Source organism: Paralichthys olivaceus, chromosome 5 (assembly GCF_024713975.1).
Source record: "Paralichthys olivaceus isolate ysfri-2021 chromosome 5, ASM2471397v2, whole genome shotgun sequence".
Lineage (NCBI taxonomy): Eukaryota > Metazoa > Chordata > Actinopteri > Pleuronectiformes > Paralichthyidae > Paralichthys > Paralichthys olivaceus.
The window spans coordinates 784,147-802,755 of NC_091097.1; the positions used below are offsets into that span (position 1 = coordinate 784,147).

Consider the following 18,609-nt stretch of genomic DNA (forward strand, 5'->3'; position numbering starts at 1 on the left):
TCTGTCATTTCAGATGTCTCTCACCCCAGAACCTCAGGACAACAACTTTTACCATCATCACTATTATTAATTACAATATCTCAGTAATGAATTATTATATGAATTGTGCCTGTTATCAATAATAATTCAAAGTCTTTACACTGTTGTTTACATTTGAACTAGTCAGATCTCCTCCCCATGTCTCTCTCCTCACCCGGTAGAGGCAGATGTCTCCACACTGAGAAACTTTTTAGAAGTTGCTGAGTTGTAGAAAACGTTTCCCTCGTTGGTTCATTCACATCACGGAATCATTTTGAAAGATCCGAACGTTAAAATCACATCTGTGCATCAGAACCTTTATTTTTCGTCTCGCACTGAGGACGGCCCCTCAGAGTTTCCTGGTGGCCCTTTGCAGGGCCCCGACCCAGAGGTTGGGAACCACTGGACTGAAACTAAAGAATAAAGTAGAATTTCTTCATCTGTGATACTTTTGTTACTCGATAATACTCCTTTAGTACTTTGAGTACCCCCCATTCTTCTTAAAGGGCCGGAACAACAGAAGTTCCAACAAACTGTCACCTGACAACATTCCTGCAGCTCCGCACAATGAGTGTCTCCTGTCCAACATCCTCTCCACGTCTTTCTGTTTCCTCTTTTGTTCTTTCAATGAATCTATTTTAATTCACATTATTCGTGCACATGATGTATTGATACAAATATAATCAATGGAAACTTAAAGCAAAGTTTTTGTTTTGTATTGTTCCAGTTGCATTTTTCTAACCGGGCGACAAAAGAGCGACAAAACGATCGTTTCTCTTTCGCCTGCAGCTTGGAGGGGGGGGGGGGGGGGGGGGAGGGGTTTGTCTGCATGATTTGTCAGTCTTGTTTTTTTTCTCAACATCTCATTGCTGTTATGTCTCGCTGCCTGCTCACAGGTTAGAGAGCAGAGGTCCTGTCAAGAGCTGACTGTCTCCAGCATCAAATGTTTTTAATTGAATTACTTGTTTCGTTATTCTCCTGCTAATGCAAGTTTCAAACTACGTGGATGTTCTCTGGTCATAATTAGGTCAGAGCGAGTCCTGTGTGGAAGCTGCGTCAGTTCACTATGTGATCACATGAACCCTCTAGAGTGGGAACAGAAGTTGATGCTGGTGATCTTTGGGAAACATCATTTAAAGGTGGTTTCAATGAGTCATTTTGGATTAACTGGTAAATGAAGTTTCCTACTCTGATGTATGACCAGCTTTCTCGTTTGGTCCGAGAAAGAAACTCACCAAACCTGTGGTTACTCACACTTCAATCTTTCATTTCATATTGCAATAATGTATAAATAACGGTTAGTATGTAGTAATGCAGTTAAATTTAAAGCCATGGCCAGGTCACACTGTGCTCCTATGACTGATGGTGACGAGGGAGCGAGTCTGTTTTGAAAAATCCACATTTGGCTCAATAAAGTACATGCAGTTGATGAGCCTGTCCTCTGTTTCTCTGTGTGCCTGTTTTTTTTATTTTAAACGGAATCTGTGGACCAATGCACAAATTCTCTTAAGTCCTGTTTCTCTATTTAGCAGAATCCGCTGCTCAATATACAGCAGAGCAGGAAGAACATGTGTCATCACAAAGAGACGAGACACAGCTGATCTCACTGATGTAGAATGTGAGGAAGGTTTTTCACTGAAGTCAAAGTCACGGTGGCGTAATAAAACGTGTTTGTCCACTTGAAGGGACTCGAGGGAATGTTTGATCAGTTGTTCGAACTCAAAGATGAAATGATTATGTTTCTCATCAATGTAGTAAATCCTGTTGCGTTCAGGTTCATCAGTATCTATTGTCCTCGTGTCCGGGAATTCAATTCAAAGGTTTTATTTGTCATCTCAACATCTACATCTACATGTTGGCAATGAAAATCTTAAATCCCAGGCACCTCAAGCAGCTCAACATGTCATAGTGTCAGAGACAAATAAAATAAAATAAGAGTAACTAAGAATACAAAAATACCAATACACCAGTGCAAATAAACAAGAAAGTACAAATGTCATTAACTAGTGCAAAAAATAAAATGAACCATTAAAAGGTGCAGTTGCTGCTCAGAAAGTGTCTCTGGGAGTTTGTCTCTTGTTGAGTTCAGGACAGAGGACGCTGCTGCCTGTTGACATCGATGAGACACTGGTGTCCTGGATTGTGGATTACCTCACTGTCTACACCATGGACTTCAGCTGCTGCACAGAGACCGGCCACCTTCAGAGGTTTTCTGATGACTCTGCAGTCGTGGGATGAATCACTGATGGGAATGAGAGGGAGTACCGGACCGTGGTGAACAACGGCTGGGTTGCACGCCAGAGGGACACCGACGCCGGTTCAGGGGCCTAACCTTCGAGGAAGCCGGCCGCCCCTTCTCCTACGCACAGCAGCTCCTGGATGCGGCGGGAAGATGGCTCCAGCCGGGACACAACTCGGCAGAGGACGTCGTGGGGCAGGTGGTGCTGGAGCAATTCATCGCCGGCTTGCCCACCTCCACGGCCAACTGGGTCCAGTGCCACTGCCCCGGGGACATCCAACAGGCCATCATCCTGGCGGAGGACCACCTCTCACTTCCCCGGAGGAGCCAGAAGGAGGAAGCCCGGCAGCAGTCCATCCCAGCGGGGCGCCCCATACCCGCCCAGAGAAAGCGAGTCCCCCCAGCACCACCCAGCGGGACAGCCCCGCCCGCTGGACTGATGAATGAAAGAGCAGAGGCTGTTCCTCGGGGCCCAGCCTACGCGTCGGGTCGACCGGCACCATGGGGGGCTCCTCAAACGCCGGGGCAGGAGTGCTGGCGGTGCGGCCAGTCGGGCCACTTTCAGCGGGAGTGCCCGCTGATGGAGGTGGGACAGCTGGTCAGGGTGGCCGGGCCGCCAACCTCTTCCCACGGCCGGGGAGAGACGTACCATATACCGGTATGTATACAGGTGGGTACACACCAAGCTCTGCTGGACACGGGCTGTAATCAGACGATGATCCATCAGCGCTTGGTTCGAACGGGGGCATTGATGGAGGCATCGTGGGTGAAGGTGAGGTGTGTGCATGGGGATATTCACGAATACCCAGTGGTGACTCTGCTAATTTCATATAAGGGGAAAAAACATAGAGTCGAGGCGGGGGTTAGTCCCCGCCTCACGCTCCCCCTGATTTTGGGCACAGATTGGCCGGGGTTCCGGGGACAGGCGAGAGCGCGTTCACGTGCGGTAGGGAAATGTGAGTTGTGTGCGGTGCTCACCGGGGAAACGGAGCCCGAGACTGTCGAGGGGGCGGCGGGAGTAGTGGAGCCTCGCCCAGAGGCTCCTCTAATCCCACCGGTGAGCCCCATGGACGATTTTCCACTCGAACAGTCTCGGGACGAGACCCTCCGCCACGCTTTCGATCAGGTGGTGAGTATTGACGGCTCCGCTGTTTGTCCGAACGCAGCACACACTCACCCACACTTTTCGGTCATTAGGGACAGGTTGTATCGTGTGAGCCGTGACACACAGACAGGAGAAGAGATCACCCAGTTGTTGGTGCCGAAAAGCCGTCGGGAAATGGTTTTCCAGGCGGCTCACTATAACCCCATGTCAGGGCACCGAAAGAAATCCTGACGGATCAGGGCACATCCTTTATGTTACGTACACTACGCGAGCTGTACGAATTGCTGGGCGTCCATTCAATCCGGACTAGTGTTTACCACCCACAGACCGACGGGCTGGTGGAGCGGTTTAACAAGACACTAAAGATGGGATAAATGGTTAGACCCTCTGTTATTTGCAGTGCGGGAGGTTCCCCTGTCCTCCACGGGATTTTCTCCATTTGAACTTTTGTTTGGCCGGAAACCTCGGGGCGTCTTGGACCTGGTAAAAGAAGACTGGGAGACGGGTCCGAGCGCTTCTAAAAACGAGATTCAGTACGGCAGCGCCTGTATAACAGAGGGACGAGACTAAGAACATTTGATCCGGGAGATAAAGTCCTTGTATTGTGTAGCACCTTTGGTCCTGACTTTTAGGTTAAAGAGACATCACATCGCTCTAGGTCCGGTAGGAGTTGCACCAGGAATTTACTCACAAAAAGGAGTGGGTGTGGTTTAATTTGAACAGGTGACACTTTAATATCAATGCACAACAATAATAACATTGACAGCTTAGCTGTACTTTTATTTACCAAATGAGGCGTCACAAAAATAAAAAAGACACAAAATCAGAGTCCATTGAAGTTGAGCTCTCCAACTCAAGAAAGTTCAGTTCTGAAAAAGGGATCCAATTGTGTGGATGTTCTGTATCAATGTCCATTCAAGTATTTCATCCTAAATCTCTACTACCCGGGTAGGTGAAGAGTGTGTGTGTCTTATCTGTTCTCAGAATGTGTGATTCAGATGATCTGGAGTCTCAAGGTAGGTTCTGTGGCTGGCCACACCACATCTCGAACTCTCTCTCTCTCAGAATCGCTGGGCTGGGCTCGCCATCTTAATCGTCTCTCTATCTCTCTGATAGTTGATCAGACTAGCACGAAACAAAAAAAACCAACCTACACAGAAAGTGCAAAGTTGTAAGGATCTTCATCTGATTCTGTCTCAGTTTCTTATGAGATCTCAACATTTTCAGCTCTAGCTCTAGGCATGAAATATATTACCAAATACCAAGGAAATACATACACACACTAAAATGAATTACTATGAATTAGTTTAACCATAAATGTAACCAATTATTCATGAATTACCATCCACAACAGTGTCATTTTTAACAGATACATAACTTATGCATCCCTTTTAACTTCTATTTAACTTATATCATCAATTTTTAGCTATTTTAATCCATCTCTCTAATATTTAACTCTTAACATCAGATGAATTACAATTTTTATGCTCAACTGTAATTTCTTGAATCAAATATCAAATATACCACACCTCAATGGCACTGTTACCCATTGCAGTGGCTATTAACACAAATTAGTAATTCAAATGGCATAAAAAGAAATGAAATGCACCTTTTCTTTGCAAAACATGAAAACTTAGCTTTAACTTAGCGATTAGCATGAGCTAAGCACAACGACCAATAAAGCAATTAGCAACTCGGGCTAGCGATTAGCATATCGCGGTCGCGATTAGCATTAGCATAAAGCTAGCAACCTTTTTTCAAGCAATAAACTACAATATAAAGTGCACGAAAGTCGTGGGGAAACATTTGAAAACATGTCATGACATCTATTAAGTAACTTAGACCAACTTAAACCGAGTTAATAGCACAATATATTCATCCTTTCCTCCAGCCAAGTAGCGAACAACCAGCTAACAGTTTGCTAACTCACCAGAGGTTCATCAAGCATGAATTCTCATAAAGGGGGTTTATCCTCCTCGGCTCACAGCTTATCCGGACGAAGCCTGGATTTGCCTGTGACTACCGTCTCTGTCTGCGGACGTCTGTTTTAATTTAGCCGTGGCTCTCTGCTACTGTCTGCTACAGTTTGCTACAGTTTGCTACTGTCTGCTACAGTTTGCTACAGTCTGCTACTGTCTGCTACTGTCTGCTACAGTTTGCTACTGTCTGCTACAGTTTGCTACTGTCTGCTACAGTTTGCTACAGTTTGCTACAGTCTGCTACAGTTTGCTACTGTCTGCTACAGTCTGCTACAGTCTGCTACAGTTTGCTACAGTTTGCTACTGTCTGCTACAGTTTGCTACAGTTTGCTACTGTTTGCTACTGTCTGCTACAGTTTGCTACAGTCTGCTACAGTTTGCTACTGTCTGCTACAGTTTGCTACAGTTTGCTACTGTTTGCTGCAGTTTGCTACTGTCTGCTACTGTCTGCTACAGTTTGCTACTGTCTGCTACTGTCTGCTACTGTCTGCTACAGTTTGCTACAGTTTGCTGCAGTTTGCTACTGTTTGCTGCAGTTTGCTACTGTCTGCTACTGTCTGCTACTGTCTGCTACAGTTTGCTACTGTTTGCTGCAGTTTGCTACTGTCTGCTACTGTCTGCTACAGTTTGCTACTGTCTGCTACAGTTTGCTACAGTTTGCTACTGTCTGCTACAGTTTGCTACAGTTTGCTACTGTCTGCTACAGTTTGCTACAGTCTGCTACTGTCTGCTACAGTTTGCTACAGTTTGCTACTGTCTGCTACAGTTTGCTACAGTCTGCTACTGTCTGCTACTGTTTGCTGCAGTTTGCTACTGTCTGCTACTGTCTGCTACAGTTTGCTACTGTCTGCTACAGTTTGCTACAGTCTGCTACTGTCTGCTACAGTTTGCTGCAGTTTGCTACTGTTTGCTAGTTTGCTAGTGTTTGCTACTGTCTGCTTCGTGGTTTTAGAGGGAACTGCGTCACACACAGGTGCAGACTTCTTCACGCGATACCTGTCTTAGGCTCATGGGAAAACACTGCCCCCTACAGGAGATGAACTGAGTGTCTAAATGACATATACAGGGTTAGTGACCTAATTTTTTATGTGGGTTACAATTACTCCCATCCTCTAGCTCTAAATTACTCGCCAAGTGGCAAGGGCCATTTGTGGTCACACGACGAGTGGGGGAGGTAGACTATGAAGCAGTGCGGTCTGACAGGGGTGGGGCTACACAGATCTACCACCTCAACCTCCTTAAAGAGTGGAGAGAGGTGGCCTCTGTTTCTCTGGCGACCACGGTGATCGAGAGAGATGAGTTGGGACCGGAGGTATCAAAACCGGACTATTCTGCCCCGGTCTGTTATGACGACCATCTCTCACCAAGCCAGAGAGCAGAGGTTGTGATGGTGCAGCGGCGGTTTGCCGATGTGTTCTCCCCCTTGCCAGGACGCACTACGCTCATACACCACCACATAGAGACCCCCCCGGGCGTGACGGTGCGTTCACGGCCCTATCGTTTGCCGGAGCACAAGCGGAAAATTGTGCAGACGGAGCTTCAGGCCATGCTGGAGATGGGGGTAATAGAAGAATCCCACAGTGACTGGTGTTGCCCCGTAGTGCTTGCGCACAAGACCGATGGGTCAATACGGTTCTGTGTGGATTATCGTAGGGTGAATGCGGTGTCCAAATTTGATGCCTATCCAATGCCCCGGGTCGACGAACTCCTGGACCGGCTAGGCACGGCTCGCTTTTTCACGACACTGGATTTGACCAAGGGCTACTGGCAGATCCCCTTGTCTCCAGAGTCCAAGGAAAAAACGGCCTTCTCCACTCCGTACGGTTTGTACCAGTTTGTCACACTTCCGTTCGGGTTGTTCGGGGCCCCAGTCACATTTCAACGCCTCATGGACCGGGTTCTGCGGCCACACTTTGCATATGCTGCGGCCTACTTGGATGATGTGATCATTTATAGTGAGACCTGGGAGCAGCATATGCGGCAGGTGGGGGCGGTGCTCGAGTCCCTGAGGCAGGCGGGGCTCACTGCCAACCCGAAGAAGTGTGCGGTGGGACGGAGGGAGGTACGGTATCTGGGGTACCACTTGGGGGGCTGACAGGTGTGGCCGCAGGTAGAGAAGACCGCAGCGGTTGCGGCCTGCCCGGCGCCCAAGACGAAAAAAGAGGTCAGGAGGTTTTTGGGGCTGGCCGGTTACTACAGACACTTTATTCCAGCCTTTTCAGAGCTGACCAGCCCCCTGACCGACCTGACCCGAAAGGTCCGGTCCAGTGGACGGAGCAGTGTCAGCTGGCGTTTGAGAGGGTTAAGCTAGCCCTCTGTGGTAAGCCACTGCTATTCACTCCTAACTTTTCTCTCCCTTTTGTCCTGCAGACGGACGCCTCGAACAGTGGGCTGGGAGCCGTTTTGTCCCAGGAGGTGGAGGGGACCGGAAAAGGAGTGCCTCGCCATTTGGTGGGCGGTCGGGGCCCTCCGCTATTACCTCCTTGGGCGCCCTTTCACCCTCTGGTCGGACCATGCCCCGCTCCAGTGGCTCCACCGCATGAAGGATGCCAACGCGCGGATCACTCGCTGGTATCTGGCTTTGCAGCCATTCAACTTCAAGGTGATCCACAGGCCGGGTACCCGGATGGTCGTGGCCGACTTCCTCTCCCGCTCGACAGAGGGGGGGGGGTGGGCTTGCGGCCGGCGGGATCCCGGCCTGAGTCGGGCGGTGGGGGTATGTGGCGGTGGGGGTATGTGGCGGTGGGGTATGGTTAGGGCGCCAACTGCTGGACAACAGGGAGGAGTGGCTCAGCCGGTGATCCGACAGCTGTGCAGAATCAGGTGATCAGGGCAATCAATAAGAGCATGCTTGTAACCTGGTTCTGCTCTGTTGTAGTAGGCTGGCATCCTGGGACCAGAGCAGCGGCAGACATGTAGACGTGTGTGTGTGTGTGTGGGTTGTGAGACTCTGACAAGATATATGTGTGTGGTTGCCGGAGAAGACAACGGAAATAAAAACATTACAAACGCCATTCTCTCCTCCCGTCCTTCCCCGGAGTGGGCCGAGCAATCCCACACAGGGTGTGGTGATGAACATTAACATGTTAGTGTCGGACCTGTGTTCCCAGTGTGCCAAGTGGGACTGTGCCTGCACCTGTCAGCCTCCCGAGTGCAAGTCCTGCAACTGCCTCTGCTTCGAGATCAGGATCAAGTAGAAGACGAGGACGGAGGTAAACTCACTCCGGTGTCAGCGACAGGCTCCTCGTGGACAGGACGGAGTCTGTGATGAAGAACAGTTATATTAACGAACAGAAATCTTTTAATGGAGCCGGAAACATTCATCCTCCTCTCACCGTCTCTCACCTCCTGCTCAGGAAACTGTGGTTGTGAGCTGCACACATACTAAGTTTTACTATAACCACTGAATTTCTCTGTGACTGCTCACAGTCAAACTACAATGTTCTACAGAACAGATTCACTTAACTTGCTCCGTCCTGATCCTGTCCAGGAACTGATCATTCAAACCTGTCTCCACTCTCCCTGATTAACAGCTGATCCAGACACACGTTTACATGGGAGCCACACAGACAGTGACAATATCCTCATATTCACTTTCTCAGCAAACAACCAGGTTGGTTCTCCGTGGTCATTGAAAAAGACTTTACATGTGTAAACCCCCTGAATTTATTGAACCTGGTTCAGGAAGGTTGAAGTGAACTGGGTCCCAGATCTCATCACATGGATCCAAGAGACATTAAACACGTATTGAGTTCACAGCAGGTTGGTGGATGAAGAAAAGATGAACGGATGCAGGATGGAGTGATGATAAAAGTTTCTCACATAATTCATGCGTCCACTTAATAAACAAGTGAAGACTTCATCAGAAACACATTTCCCTCAGACATCAAGAGCGTTCTGGTGCAGAGTAGATGGACATAATACGAAGGACAGGAAGTAGATGATCTCAAACAATTGTCAGAATGAACTTTACAAACTTACTGGTTCATGGTCTCAAACAGCCGGACCTTAAATAATGTCCCCCCCGACCCTGAGTCCTCCTGAGCCAGCTGTCCCACTGTTCTGTTGATTTGATGAAGAGCCAATCACAGTGTGCTGCTCAGCTTCCTGTCCCACCTGCTCTCGACATGTCTGACCTCCTGCCTCCGTCTGTGGCTCCGAGCTCCGAGTGCTGGCTCCGCCTGAAGATGTCCATTTATTTTCGGATATTTTTTTTGTCGTTCTTTTCGTCAGACTTTAATGTACGAGAACGTTTTACATGTAAAAAAACACTGAAGTAGCTTTTTGCTGTTATTTTATACATTTCTATTTTTCATCTTGAAAAGTTTTATTAAAGTCTGAAAAGTTTGAAATGGATTCGTCAGTTTGAATTTCTCTTGGTTCTCTGATGATCTGACTAATGGTCAGAAAAGTTAACATCCAAATGATCTTTTTAACGCTTTAACTTTTCTTTCAAGAGACGACAGGTTTTCAGTCTCCACGTCTCGTTCTTCCTCCGAGTTTCCTGGAAAACTGTTGAGTAGTTTTTGTGTAAACAAACAAACAGGAAATGTCGACAGTGCTTCAGATTCAGTGCAGTTTTATTTCGTGGCAAGATTTGACTTGAAGTTGTTCATCACTTCATCAGACATTCACCCTCAGCTCTGTGACGACCTGAGGTGATGGACTGTCCACAGTTTTCTGTTCCTCACTCTAAGTTCAACTCTATCTGCATCAATAAAAACCATCCCTGTGCGCTGGAGGTCGGGTTTCATGTCATTCTCATTAAATCAATCACAGAATCACAGAATTTAAAAAAAGATTCAATCATCTTCAGGATTCACAATTTGACACAAAAGATTATACGATAATCATTTTACTGAAAAAGATCGAGAGGCGCTTCAGAGCAACGACATCCTGGAGCGAGAGGCTCCGAACAGTGTCACGCACGCTGCAGCTTCAACAGTTGTTCATCATTAACTCAGATTTTACTCATTTCATATAAAACTTAAAGAGACTTCATTAGAATCGTATCAGTCACATCATGACTTCACAGAGTCGGAGGTTTCTATAAGAAGAGCTGGAGACACAGCGAGAGGAGGACGAGGTGGAGGACGAGGTGAGGGAGGGTCCCACTGCTGCTCGGGGTGGTGGTGGTGGTGTTGGCTGCTGTGGTGTTTTTTGACGCTGGAGACAATAACGTCCCCAAGGTCCGAGAGAAGAATTCATCGAACTTGTTCAGTTTGGGGAAGACGCTCACGGGATCCTCTCGTGTTTGTCTGGTGGAGTTTTCAGCTGATAACACGGCCGCCTGGAACCAAGAGCCGTCCTGCTGACACATCAGCGGACCCCCAGAGGCCTCCTGAGCAAACAGCAGAGACACAGTCACATCCAACATGCTGTTTGGATTTTTACCATGAGCTGATGGTCGACACCTTCATTAATAACAACAGAAGTAACGGTCTCATCATTAACCTTCCCCAGCGTCAGACTTCCTGTACAGAAGCTGTCGGTCGCGGACACGTTGCCACAGTCTGACACCAACGTCTTGACCTCCTGCAGAACTTGTTCCTCTGAAGCGGAAGAACATGTGAATCACATATCATGAACATGTGAATGATGCATGATGGTTCCTGTGTCAGACTGGCTGTTCCATGAACTCACCCCCTCCCTGTGCAGAGCTCCAGCCGGCCGCCCAGCACGTGGAGCCCACGCTGAAGTCCCGCCCGGTGTCCAGGCAGACGGGCTGGATGTAGTCGGTCAGCGTCGGTCGAGGTTCCAAATGCAGCACCGCGACATTGGACCCGTTCAGGCTGCTCAGGGTGATGTTTGTCACGTTCAGCTTCACCTCGAAGGGATTCGATCCATTTAGTTTCAGAAGACCCAGGACGACGGTCCAGTCAGACGCTGCGGGGGAACTGTGGGAGTGAGAGGGAACCACATGAGGAGATCTCAACTCTTTAAACACCTGATCTGCTTCCATCCCATAGTTTCACTGTCCAGAGGTGAAGCTCATCCAGCAGATCTGATTCTCTCCAGGTGTCTCACCTTGAAAAACAGTTGGCGTTACTCAGCACAGCGTCCACGGCCACCAGCGTCCCGCCACACACGTGACTTCCATTCTTCTGCAGACTGACCATCCACGGCCACACGCCGGCCGTCGCCACTGAGCTTCCCCCCAGGATCCGAGGGTTCATGGGGGCACTGCCGCAGACCACAGCTGGAGAGAGAAGACATGACGTCAACTCAACGTGGAGTCGTTTGACCGGTGCTGCCACTTTACCTCAGTTTAACACGGGAACATGTACGAGTCTCATTTAAAGTTAAAGACCAGTCAAGACTCACGTTGGGCCGTGGTCATTGTGGGGACGGTGGTGGGAGGCGGTGGGAGACCTGGACAGGTGACGCTCAGGTCTCCGTCAGTCCCACTGGAGGTGAAGGTGACGTAGCCCGGCAGGTTGGAGTTGATTTGGCTGTTGATCCATGTCTGATAGCGAGACACTCTGGCGTAGACTCCTGGTTTGTTAGGCAATGCACAACCAAATCCAAAACTCACCACTCCCTCCTGGATCCAGAGGCCGTTCTGCTTGCTCACCATCGGACCACCGGAATCTCCCTGTGGGGACAGAAGCCGGTGAGGAGACAGGAGCTTCACAGGAAGTAAAGACACGGACACGGGGAGATGATCACCTGACACGAGTCCTTCCCTCCAGCTCGTAACCCGGCACAGATCATGTTGTCTGTGATCTCCCCCGGGTTGTAGTCACAGTTACACTGTCTGTTCCCCACCACCGGCACCTCCACCTCCATCAGGTTCTGTGGAGAAGGAAGAGGCACTGAACAGAACCAGTTCAGTGAAAACACCTTTAAACTCAAATGGAACAAATATCAATTCACATATCATCCATCCATCATCATCCATCTTCATCCATCCATCCATCCTCATCCTCATCATCATCTTCATCCATCCATCCATCCTCATCCATCCTCATCATCATCATCATCATCATCATCCATCCATCCCTCCCTCTTTCTTTACCTCCACTCCCGATGTTTCCCCAGCCAGTGACCCAGGAGTCGGTTCCGTTGTGGAAGACGCTGTCGGAGGCGGCGAGGCAGACGGGCAGGATGTAGCTGGTGAAGGTGACGGGTGAGGAGAGCTTCAGGAGGGAGATGTCGTTGTCATTGGGCACTGAGTTGTATCTGGGATGGTTGATGATCTGTGACACGGTGCGGGACACCTCGTTGGGGTTGGACCCTTCTTGTCTCTGACGTCCCAGGTACACGAGCAGGTTTCTTGGGTCGGGGCTGTGATGATCAGAAGAGAAACTTAATGTTGTGGTTTGTTTTCAGATCCTCTCTGGATCAGCTGTGTCCGTGGGTCCATGTCCCGACACCAGCCAGACATCAGGCGCTCGCTGATTTCATTCTTTTATTAACAGAAATCAATACAACAAACTAATGTTCAATGAATCAACCATTAATCGTCCGGCTCCTCTGCCACGTTTAACCACTGAACCACTGGGATGATCTCCTGGTGCAGTGTGTGTCTGTTCTCACCTGGGGAAGCAGTGAGCAGCTGACAGCACCCATTCATTGTTGATGAGGGATCCTCCACATCTGTGTCTTGAAGATGCGTGTATGCTGACCTGCCAGGGCCAGCTGCCCTCAGGGGCCGCCTGCCCTCCAACGATCCTGGTGTTCAGAGCAGGTCTTCCACAAACTGCACAGAGACACAACGAAGACACAACACTCAACAACACACAGTCTGCAGCGCTGATCTTCAATGATCTTTACATGTGATTCTGGGTTTGATAGAAAACAACTGGGGAAGCTTTTAAATCCCAACTCAACACTCATCTCTTCAGAACCGATTCAGGGTGTGAGATGGTTTTTACCTTCTTTCATCCTGGTTGAAGTTTTTCATCATTCTTGACACTAAACAACAACAACACGTTCACACAAACAGAAACTTACCAGCGAGTTGTGAGTGAGACTCTGAAAAACAGAAAACAAACCTGATGTCATCACTTGAGTCATAATTTTCATTTCTATATTCACATAAACTCATGATTCGTCTCTGAGCAGCTGGAGACCGAGCAGGTTACAGAGCCACAACATCTCCGTCGGTGCCGTGTGATGAATAATTCATGATACATTTCAGTTCATTGTGGAGAATTTATTTGGATTTCATGGCGGTTTAATAATTTGATTACATTTAAAAATAAGTTAATTGAAGTCATGATTGTTATTATTTAATTATTATTTGCACACGCTCCTAATTCATTGTTTATTGTCATTATTAGCTTCAGTGAAGCAGATAAAAATAAGCGCCTGTACCTTTAAGAAAGTAGCTGTGTGTGTGTGTGTTGAGGAAGGAGGCGTGTGGAGGAGAGTGACGGGACACAGTGTGTCTGGACAGGTGTCATTAGTGACATTGCTCGTGGAGATTTGATGCTTTTTATTTTTTGTACTTTGGCGAATAAACCTGTAAAATCAACCATCGTGGAGGACAAACTTTTTGCTTTGTTTTGTTTTGGACACACGCTTCAGCCATATGCTCCAGTGGAAACTGATATGTTTGTTGGAAAACCTACAATCTCCGTCACTGAATCTCTCCAACACTAAACCTCTTTGACCAAAAGTGCGATCAGCACCTTGACGACAGTTGCTTGACAGAAATGCTGTAGATTCTTCAGTGAGTGTTTAAAGTTCACGTCCTCAACATTCTCTGACATTAATCCAACTCATGTCTGTGTCGTGTGCACACAGACTGGTTTTACTGGACACAGATGATTTCCTGTGATACTTCACTTCTCTTGTTTTCTGTTGCTGCTGCTGTCTGTCGTGTTGGAGAATCATTTTCTGACGAGTCTAAACTTTCTTTTGATTATGGAGATTTCCTGTAAACACTTTATTGTGGAGACACATATTTGTTGACCTGACCTTTGACCTATCAGCTCCAAAGGTTAACGATGTGGAGATAAACTCCCAAATAATATTCACACACACACACACACACACACACACACACACACACACACACACACACAGATGGGGTGAACACAATGCCTTGCTTCAGGCTACAGTCAGAACTCCAACATGTTTGCTGCTGCTCAGTGTCAGAGTTAACGAGTCTCTGCTCCTGGAAACAAACTCTTCACTTCAGTTTTGCGATGAGCGACTTAATGATTCCACCTGTCTCACTAAACCATTATTGTCAAATCTCCTCAGAATCAGTTTAAAAGGAAAAATATTATTTAATCAAAAGATAGTTATTAGTTTAATGTCACATTTTAATTTGTCTACTCAACGACAAACTGTAGAAGCTTCATGTTAATAAAATATTCACTCACAGAAACTCAGACAATAGAAAATAAACTGAGCTTCTTCAATCGTCAGTTTAAACTCAACTTCATGTTACCAGGATGAAACAATAAAATTAAATCAAATCAAATAAATAAAATAGAATTACATTTCTATTTGCTGTTTGATGATAAGAACTACTTTAATTCATTACATTACATTAATTTAGGGAAACTGTGTCATAAAATATTTCTTCTCCAAGTTTAAAAGTTTAAAAGACAAAATAAAATGTGAGGCTTTAAACTCTTGAACAGTGAATCTGATGCGACTGTGACGCTGACGGAGAAAAACACGTCAACCTTCTTTACTATGTTTTCATGTTTTGACCTAATTTAATTTTCCTGCCGCTTTAAAGACTTTCTCTTCTTCTCTCTGCAGAAAGAAAAGCTCCTCTTTTTATTCCACCCTCATCTGACAGCACCACAGATTTTCACACGACTCGATGAGCGTCCTGGTTTGAGTCTTTTGAAACACTATCACGAGCACCAGCTACTTTTGCTCAGTTTGCAGACTTCACTTCCTCCTCAGAATGTTTCAGCTGCTCTGAAGCTCGTGTGCAGGAGGATGGATCTTACCTGGCATCAGGAGGCTGAGCAGCGTGGCCACACAGAGGGTTCTGCAGAGAGCCATGAGTGAAGGTGTCAATCATCTGATCTGCTGCAGCATTAAGAACCTTCGTCTACCCTCCGTCCTTATCTCTCTCTCTCCGTCCTTATCTCTCTCTCTCTCTCTCTCCGTCCCACGAATACTACTTCGCTCTACCTCTATTGTTACCTGCCCTGGACACGCCCACACACCTAACCACTAATCAGTATTTAACTATTTCACTTTGTCCTCCCATAGTCTCTCTCTCTCTCTCTCTCATTTCAGATGTCTCTCACTCCAGAACCTCAGGACAACAACTTTTACCATCATCACTATTATTAATTACAATATCTCAGTAATGAATTATTGTATGAATTGTGCCTGTTATCAATAATAATTCAAAGTCTTTACACTGTTGTTTACATTTGAACTAGTCAGATCCCGCCCCCCCCCCAGTCTCAAAGTGCTGCTCATGGTTCAACTGTTGATTTCTGTAGATAATATGATTTTAAGATCTTGACCTTCTCTGTAAAGAAGAGAAAGATCATGTATATTATGATTATGATGATATTATGATACAAATATACAAATTGAATTGAATGAATCACCTACTTCAGTTCAGCAGCACAAACATTGTGTACTCAAGGTTCAGTTTTAATGACTCGAGGAGAAACTGATTCAAAGCTCATTAGAGTCACAGTTTGGTTTTTTAGAAGTTGCTGAGTTGTAGAAAACGTTTCCCTCGTTGGTTCATTCACATCACGGAATCATTTTGAAAGATCCGAACGTTAAAATCACATCTGTGCATCAGAACCTTTATTTTTCGTCTCGCACTGAGGACGGCCCCTCAGAGTTTCCTGGTGGCCCTTTGCAGGGCCCCGACCCAGAGGTTGGGAACCACTGGACTGAAACTAAAGTGTGAATAAAGTAGAATTTCTTCATCTGTGATACTTTTGTTACTCGATAATACTCCTTCAGTACTTTGAGTACCCCCCATTCTTCTTAAAGGGCCGGAACAACAGAAGTTCCAACAAACTGTCACCTGACAACATTCCTGCAGCTCCGCACAATGAGTGTCTCCTGTCCAACGTCCTCTCCACGTCTTTCTGTTTCCTCTTTTGTTCTTTCAATGAATGTATTTTAATTCACATTATTCGTGCACATGATGTATTGATACAAATATAATCAATGGAAACTTAAAGCAAAGTTTTTGTTTTGTATTGTTCCAGTTGCATTTTTCTAACTGGGCGACAAAAGAGCGACAAACGATCGTTTCTCTTTCACCTGCAGCGACGTCTTTATCCATCGTTAAAGAAATGCATTTCAGAGCGCTGAACACTAGGGGGCGAAGTTTATATATGATTTAGAGAAAAGAAATAAAAACCATTGGAAATGATGCCGAACACGAACAGAAGGTTCCGTCTGTTTCCGTAAACGTAGCTAACATTGAACATCAAGTGTCTTTTTACGTTAAAGCTGATTTAACGTTATATTCAATTATATCTGTATTATTTTATTAGTTCATTATCTGTTTTGTACAAAATCTTGAAGCAGGAGATGCAAATGACGTCATCAATTCAAGATGGCAGCGTTCGTCTGGATGGTGGCAGAAGATGGAGACAGCCACCAGGGGGCGATCAAGATGATCTGGCTCCGTCTTTATAAATGTCCATAAGATTAATTGCTAAAAATTCATAAAGGATGAATAAAGTTTGTTCAAATTGTTTACGCAGTGAGTGAAGTCAGATTCTGATTCTTTGAGTTTCTGATGGTTTCAGAAAAACGCTCGGAGGCGTCGACGTGCACAGATGCTCCTCCTCCGTCTTCCAGGTCACGTCCACTAAACTCACGTGTGACTTCAGGAACAGACAAAACTCAGATTTATTCAGAATGAACTCAGATCTGTTTGTAAAAATTTGATTCCTGCTCATTTACACAGTTGTGATTTCTGTCTCCATGTTATTTTACAGGACAGAGCTCATTAGCATAATGTGTGTCTGTTGCCACTTCGTGAAATAAAACAAAACGACGTGTAAATACAGTCACACATGTTTATGGATAATACACTTACACAAACTGTTGCATATAGTGAAGCCATAATCACACGTTTGCACGATGAGGTGGAATGATGACAGATGACAGATGAGATCATTACTGCTGTTCGAACTTTGAGGTTTGTTTATGTTAAAATGTAAACATGAATGATTTAACCAATCACGCACATGCACATAAAGAAGTGTGACATCAGCAGATAATACGTTCTCTGTTTAAAACCACGGTGAACTTGTTCAAGGTTTATTTTAACATCTATTTCATTTGTTTGAAATAAGTTTGAAATCTGTTTTGCTTCTGTGTTTGAAATGTGCTTCATAAAAACAACTCTCACATTATAGAATAAAGAAAAAGACAAAGTAAATACAGAGGGAGTCACAACTTTGAGATTTATTGAAAATATAAAAAGTCTGTTTGGCCTGAATTCAAATCGTCTGTTAGTTTAAAACCTGACGTCTGATGAGACGAATGATCCAGGACCTGTTTGACGTCTTTGAGTGGAGGACGTTGAAGTGACCTTTGACCTCTGACCACATGAACAGACAGAGGTCGTTCGGAGGTCATCAGGTTTACCAACCAGCAGTCACAGAATCTTTTTTAACGATACGAGTTTTCGGCATAACATAAAAATAACAAATATATAAAAGTACTGGATACGCATTTAATTATTTTCATTTAAATTCCAATGGATTCATTAAATCTGCACCTCCTCATGACGAGCCGTCTCTGATTGGTCCTTCCACAGGCGTTGAGGACGAAACCCACTTTTCCACCGCAGCACAATTTATCTTTTATTTAATCGCTGAGCTTTTCCTGAGCAGCAACTTGTTCTCTGCTTCCTGGAACATTGGTTTCTGTCTCGACAAACTGGATCAGCTGGTTCATCCACAGGCTGCTTGTAAAGAATGACTCAGATATGCAGATTTAGCTGAGTCACTGAGAAACAAGTCCGCACAGACGGAAATTCACATTAACCCTGTTGAACCATGGTCCGTGTCCAATCTGCTAACATGGAGGTGGCTTCAATTCAATTCAATTTTATTTGTACAGCACCAAATCATAATATACATGATCTCAAGGCTCTTTAACGTGTAGCAATGGAAGTGTCTGTGGAGCTTTCTCATGAAGTTGATGAGCAAATATAAGGTGAAGAGTATCGGTCCAAGGACAGAACCTTGTGGAACTCCATGGCTATTCTGCTTATGACGTATACCGCAGCCAGACACCAGGGGGCGCTCCATATGATTTGTCTGCGCTGTCGCGTCGTCCATCTTCATTTACAGCGA

General features: G+C 46.0%; 2 protein-coding genes across 2 annotated transcripts; one reads left to right on the forward strand and one right to left on the reverse strand.

Annotated features, from left to right (window-relative positions):
* Positions 1 to 892: 892 nt before the first annotated feature.
* On the forward strand, positions 893 to 3,696 carry LOC138407773 (uncharacterized). Its single transcript, XM_069525234.1, has 2 exons — positions 893 to 914; positions 2,275 to 3,696. The coding sequence occupies exons 1-2, from the start codon at positions 893 to 895 to the stop codon at positions 3,591 to 3,593; spliced, it is 1,341 nt and encodes a 446-aa protein (XP_069381335.1). The 3' UTR covers positions 3,594 to 3,696.
* Positions 3,697 to 9,903: 6,207 nt separating this feature from the next.
* Positions 9,904 to 15,433, reverse strand: LOC109644212 (transmembrane protease serine 9). Its single transcript, XM_069525552.1, has 10 exons — positions 15,262 to 15,433; positions 13,298 to 13,318; positions 12,881 to 13,043; positions 12,360 to 12,628; positions 12,011 to 12,156; positions 11,666 to 11,936; positions 11,369 to 11,540; positions 10,985 to 11,238; positions 10,796 to 10,893; positions 9,904 to 10,682 (listed from the first exon to the last, which is right to left on the reverse strand). Exons 1-10 carry the CDS (start codon positions 15,314 to 15,316, stop codon positions 10,389 to 10,391), a joined length of 1,743 nt encoding a protein of 580 aa, XP_069381653.1. The 5' UTR covers positions 15,317 to 15,433; the 3' UTR covers positions 9,904 to 10,388.
* Positions 15,434 to 18,609: the final 3,176 nt, after the last annotated feature.

Excerpts from the sequence above, each read along its gene's own strand:
- LOC138407773 (XM_069525234.1), top strand. The coding sequence starts at position 893 with ATGTCTCGCTGCCTGCTCACAG. Across the intron at positions 915-2,274 it reads GTCTCGCTGCCTGCTCACAG|AGGGAGTACCGGACCGTGGT; the intron begins GTTAGAGAGCAG and ends GATGGGAATGAG.
- LOC109644212 (XM_069525552.1), bottom strand. The coding sequence starts at position 15,316 with ATGGCTCTCTGCAGAACCCTCTGTGTGGCCACGCTGCTCAGCCTCCTG. Across the intron at positions 12,629-12,880 it reads GCTGCTCACTGCTTCCCCAG|CCCCGACCCAAGAAACCTGC; the intron begins GTGAGAACAGAC and ends TGATCATCACAG. Across the intron at positions 11,937-12,010 it reads GAGGGAAGGACTCGTGTCAG|GGAGATTCCGGTGGTCCGAT; the intron begins GTGATCATCTCC and ends CTGTCCCCACAG.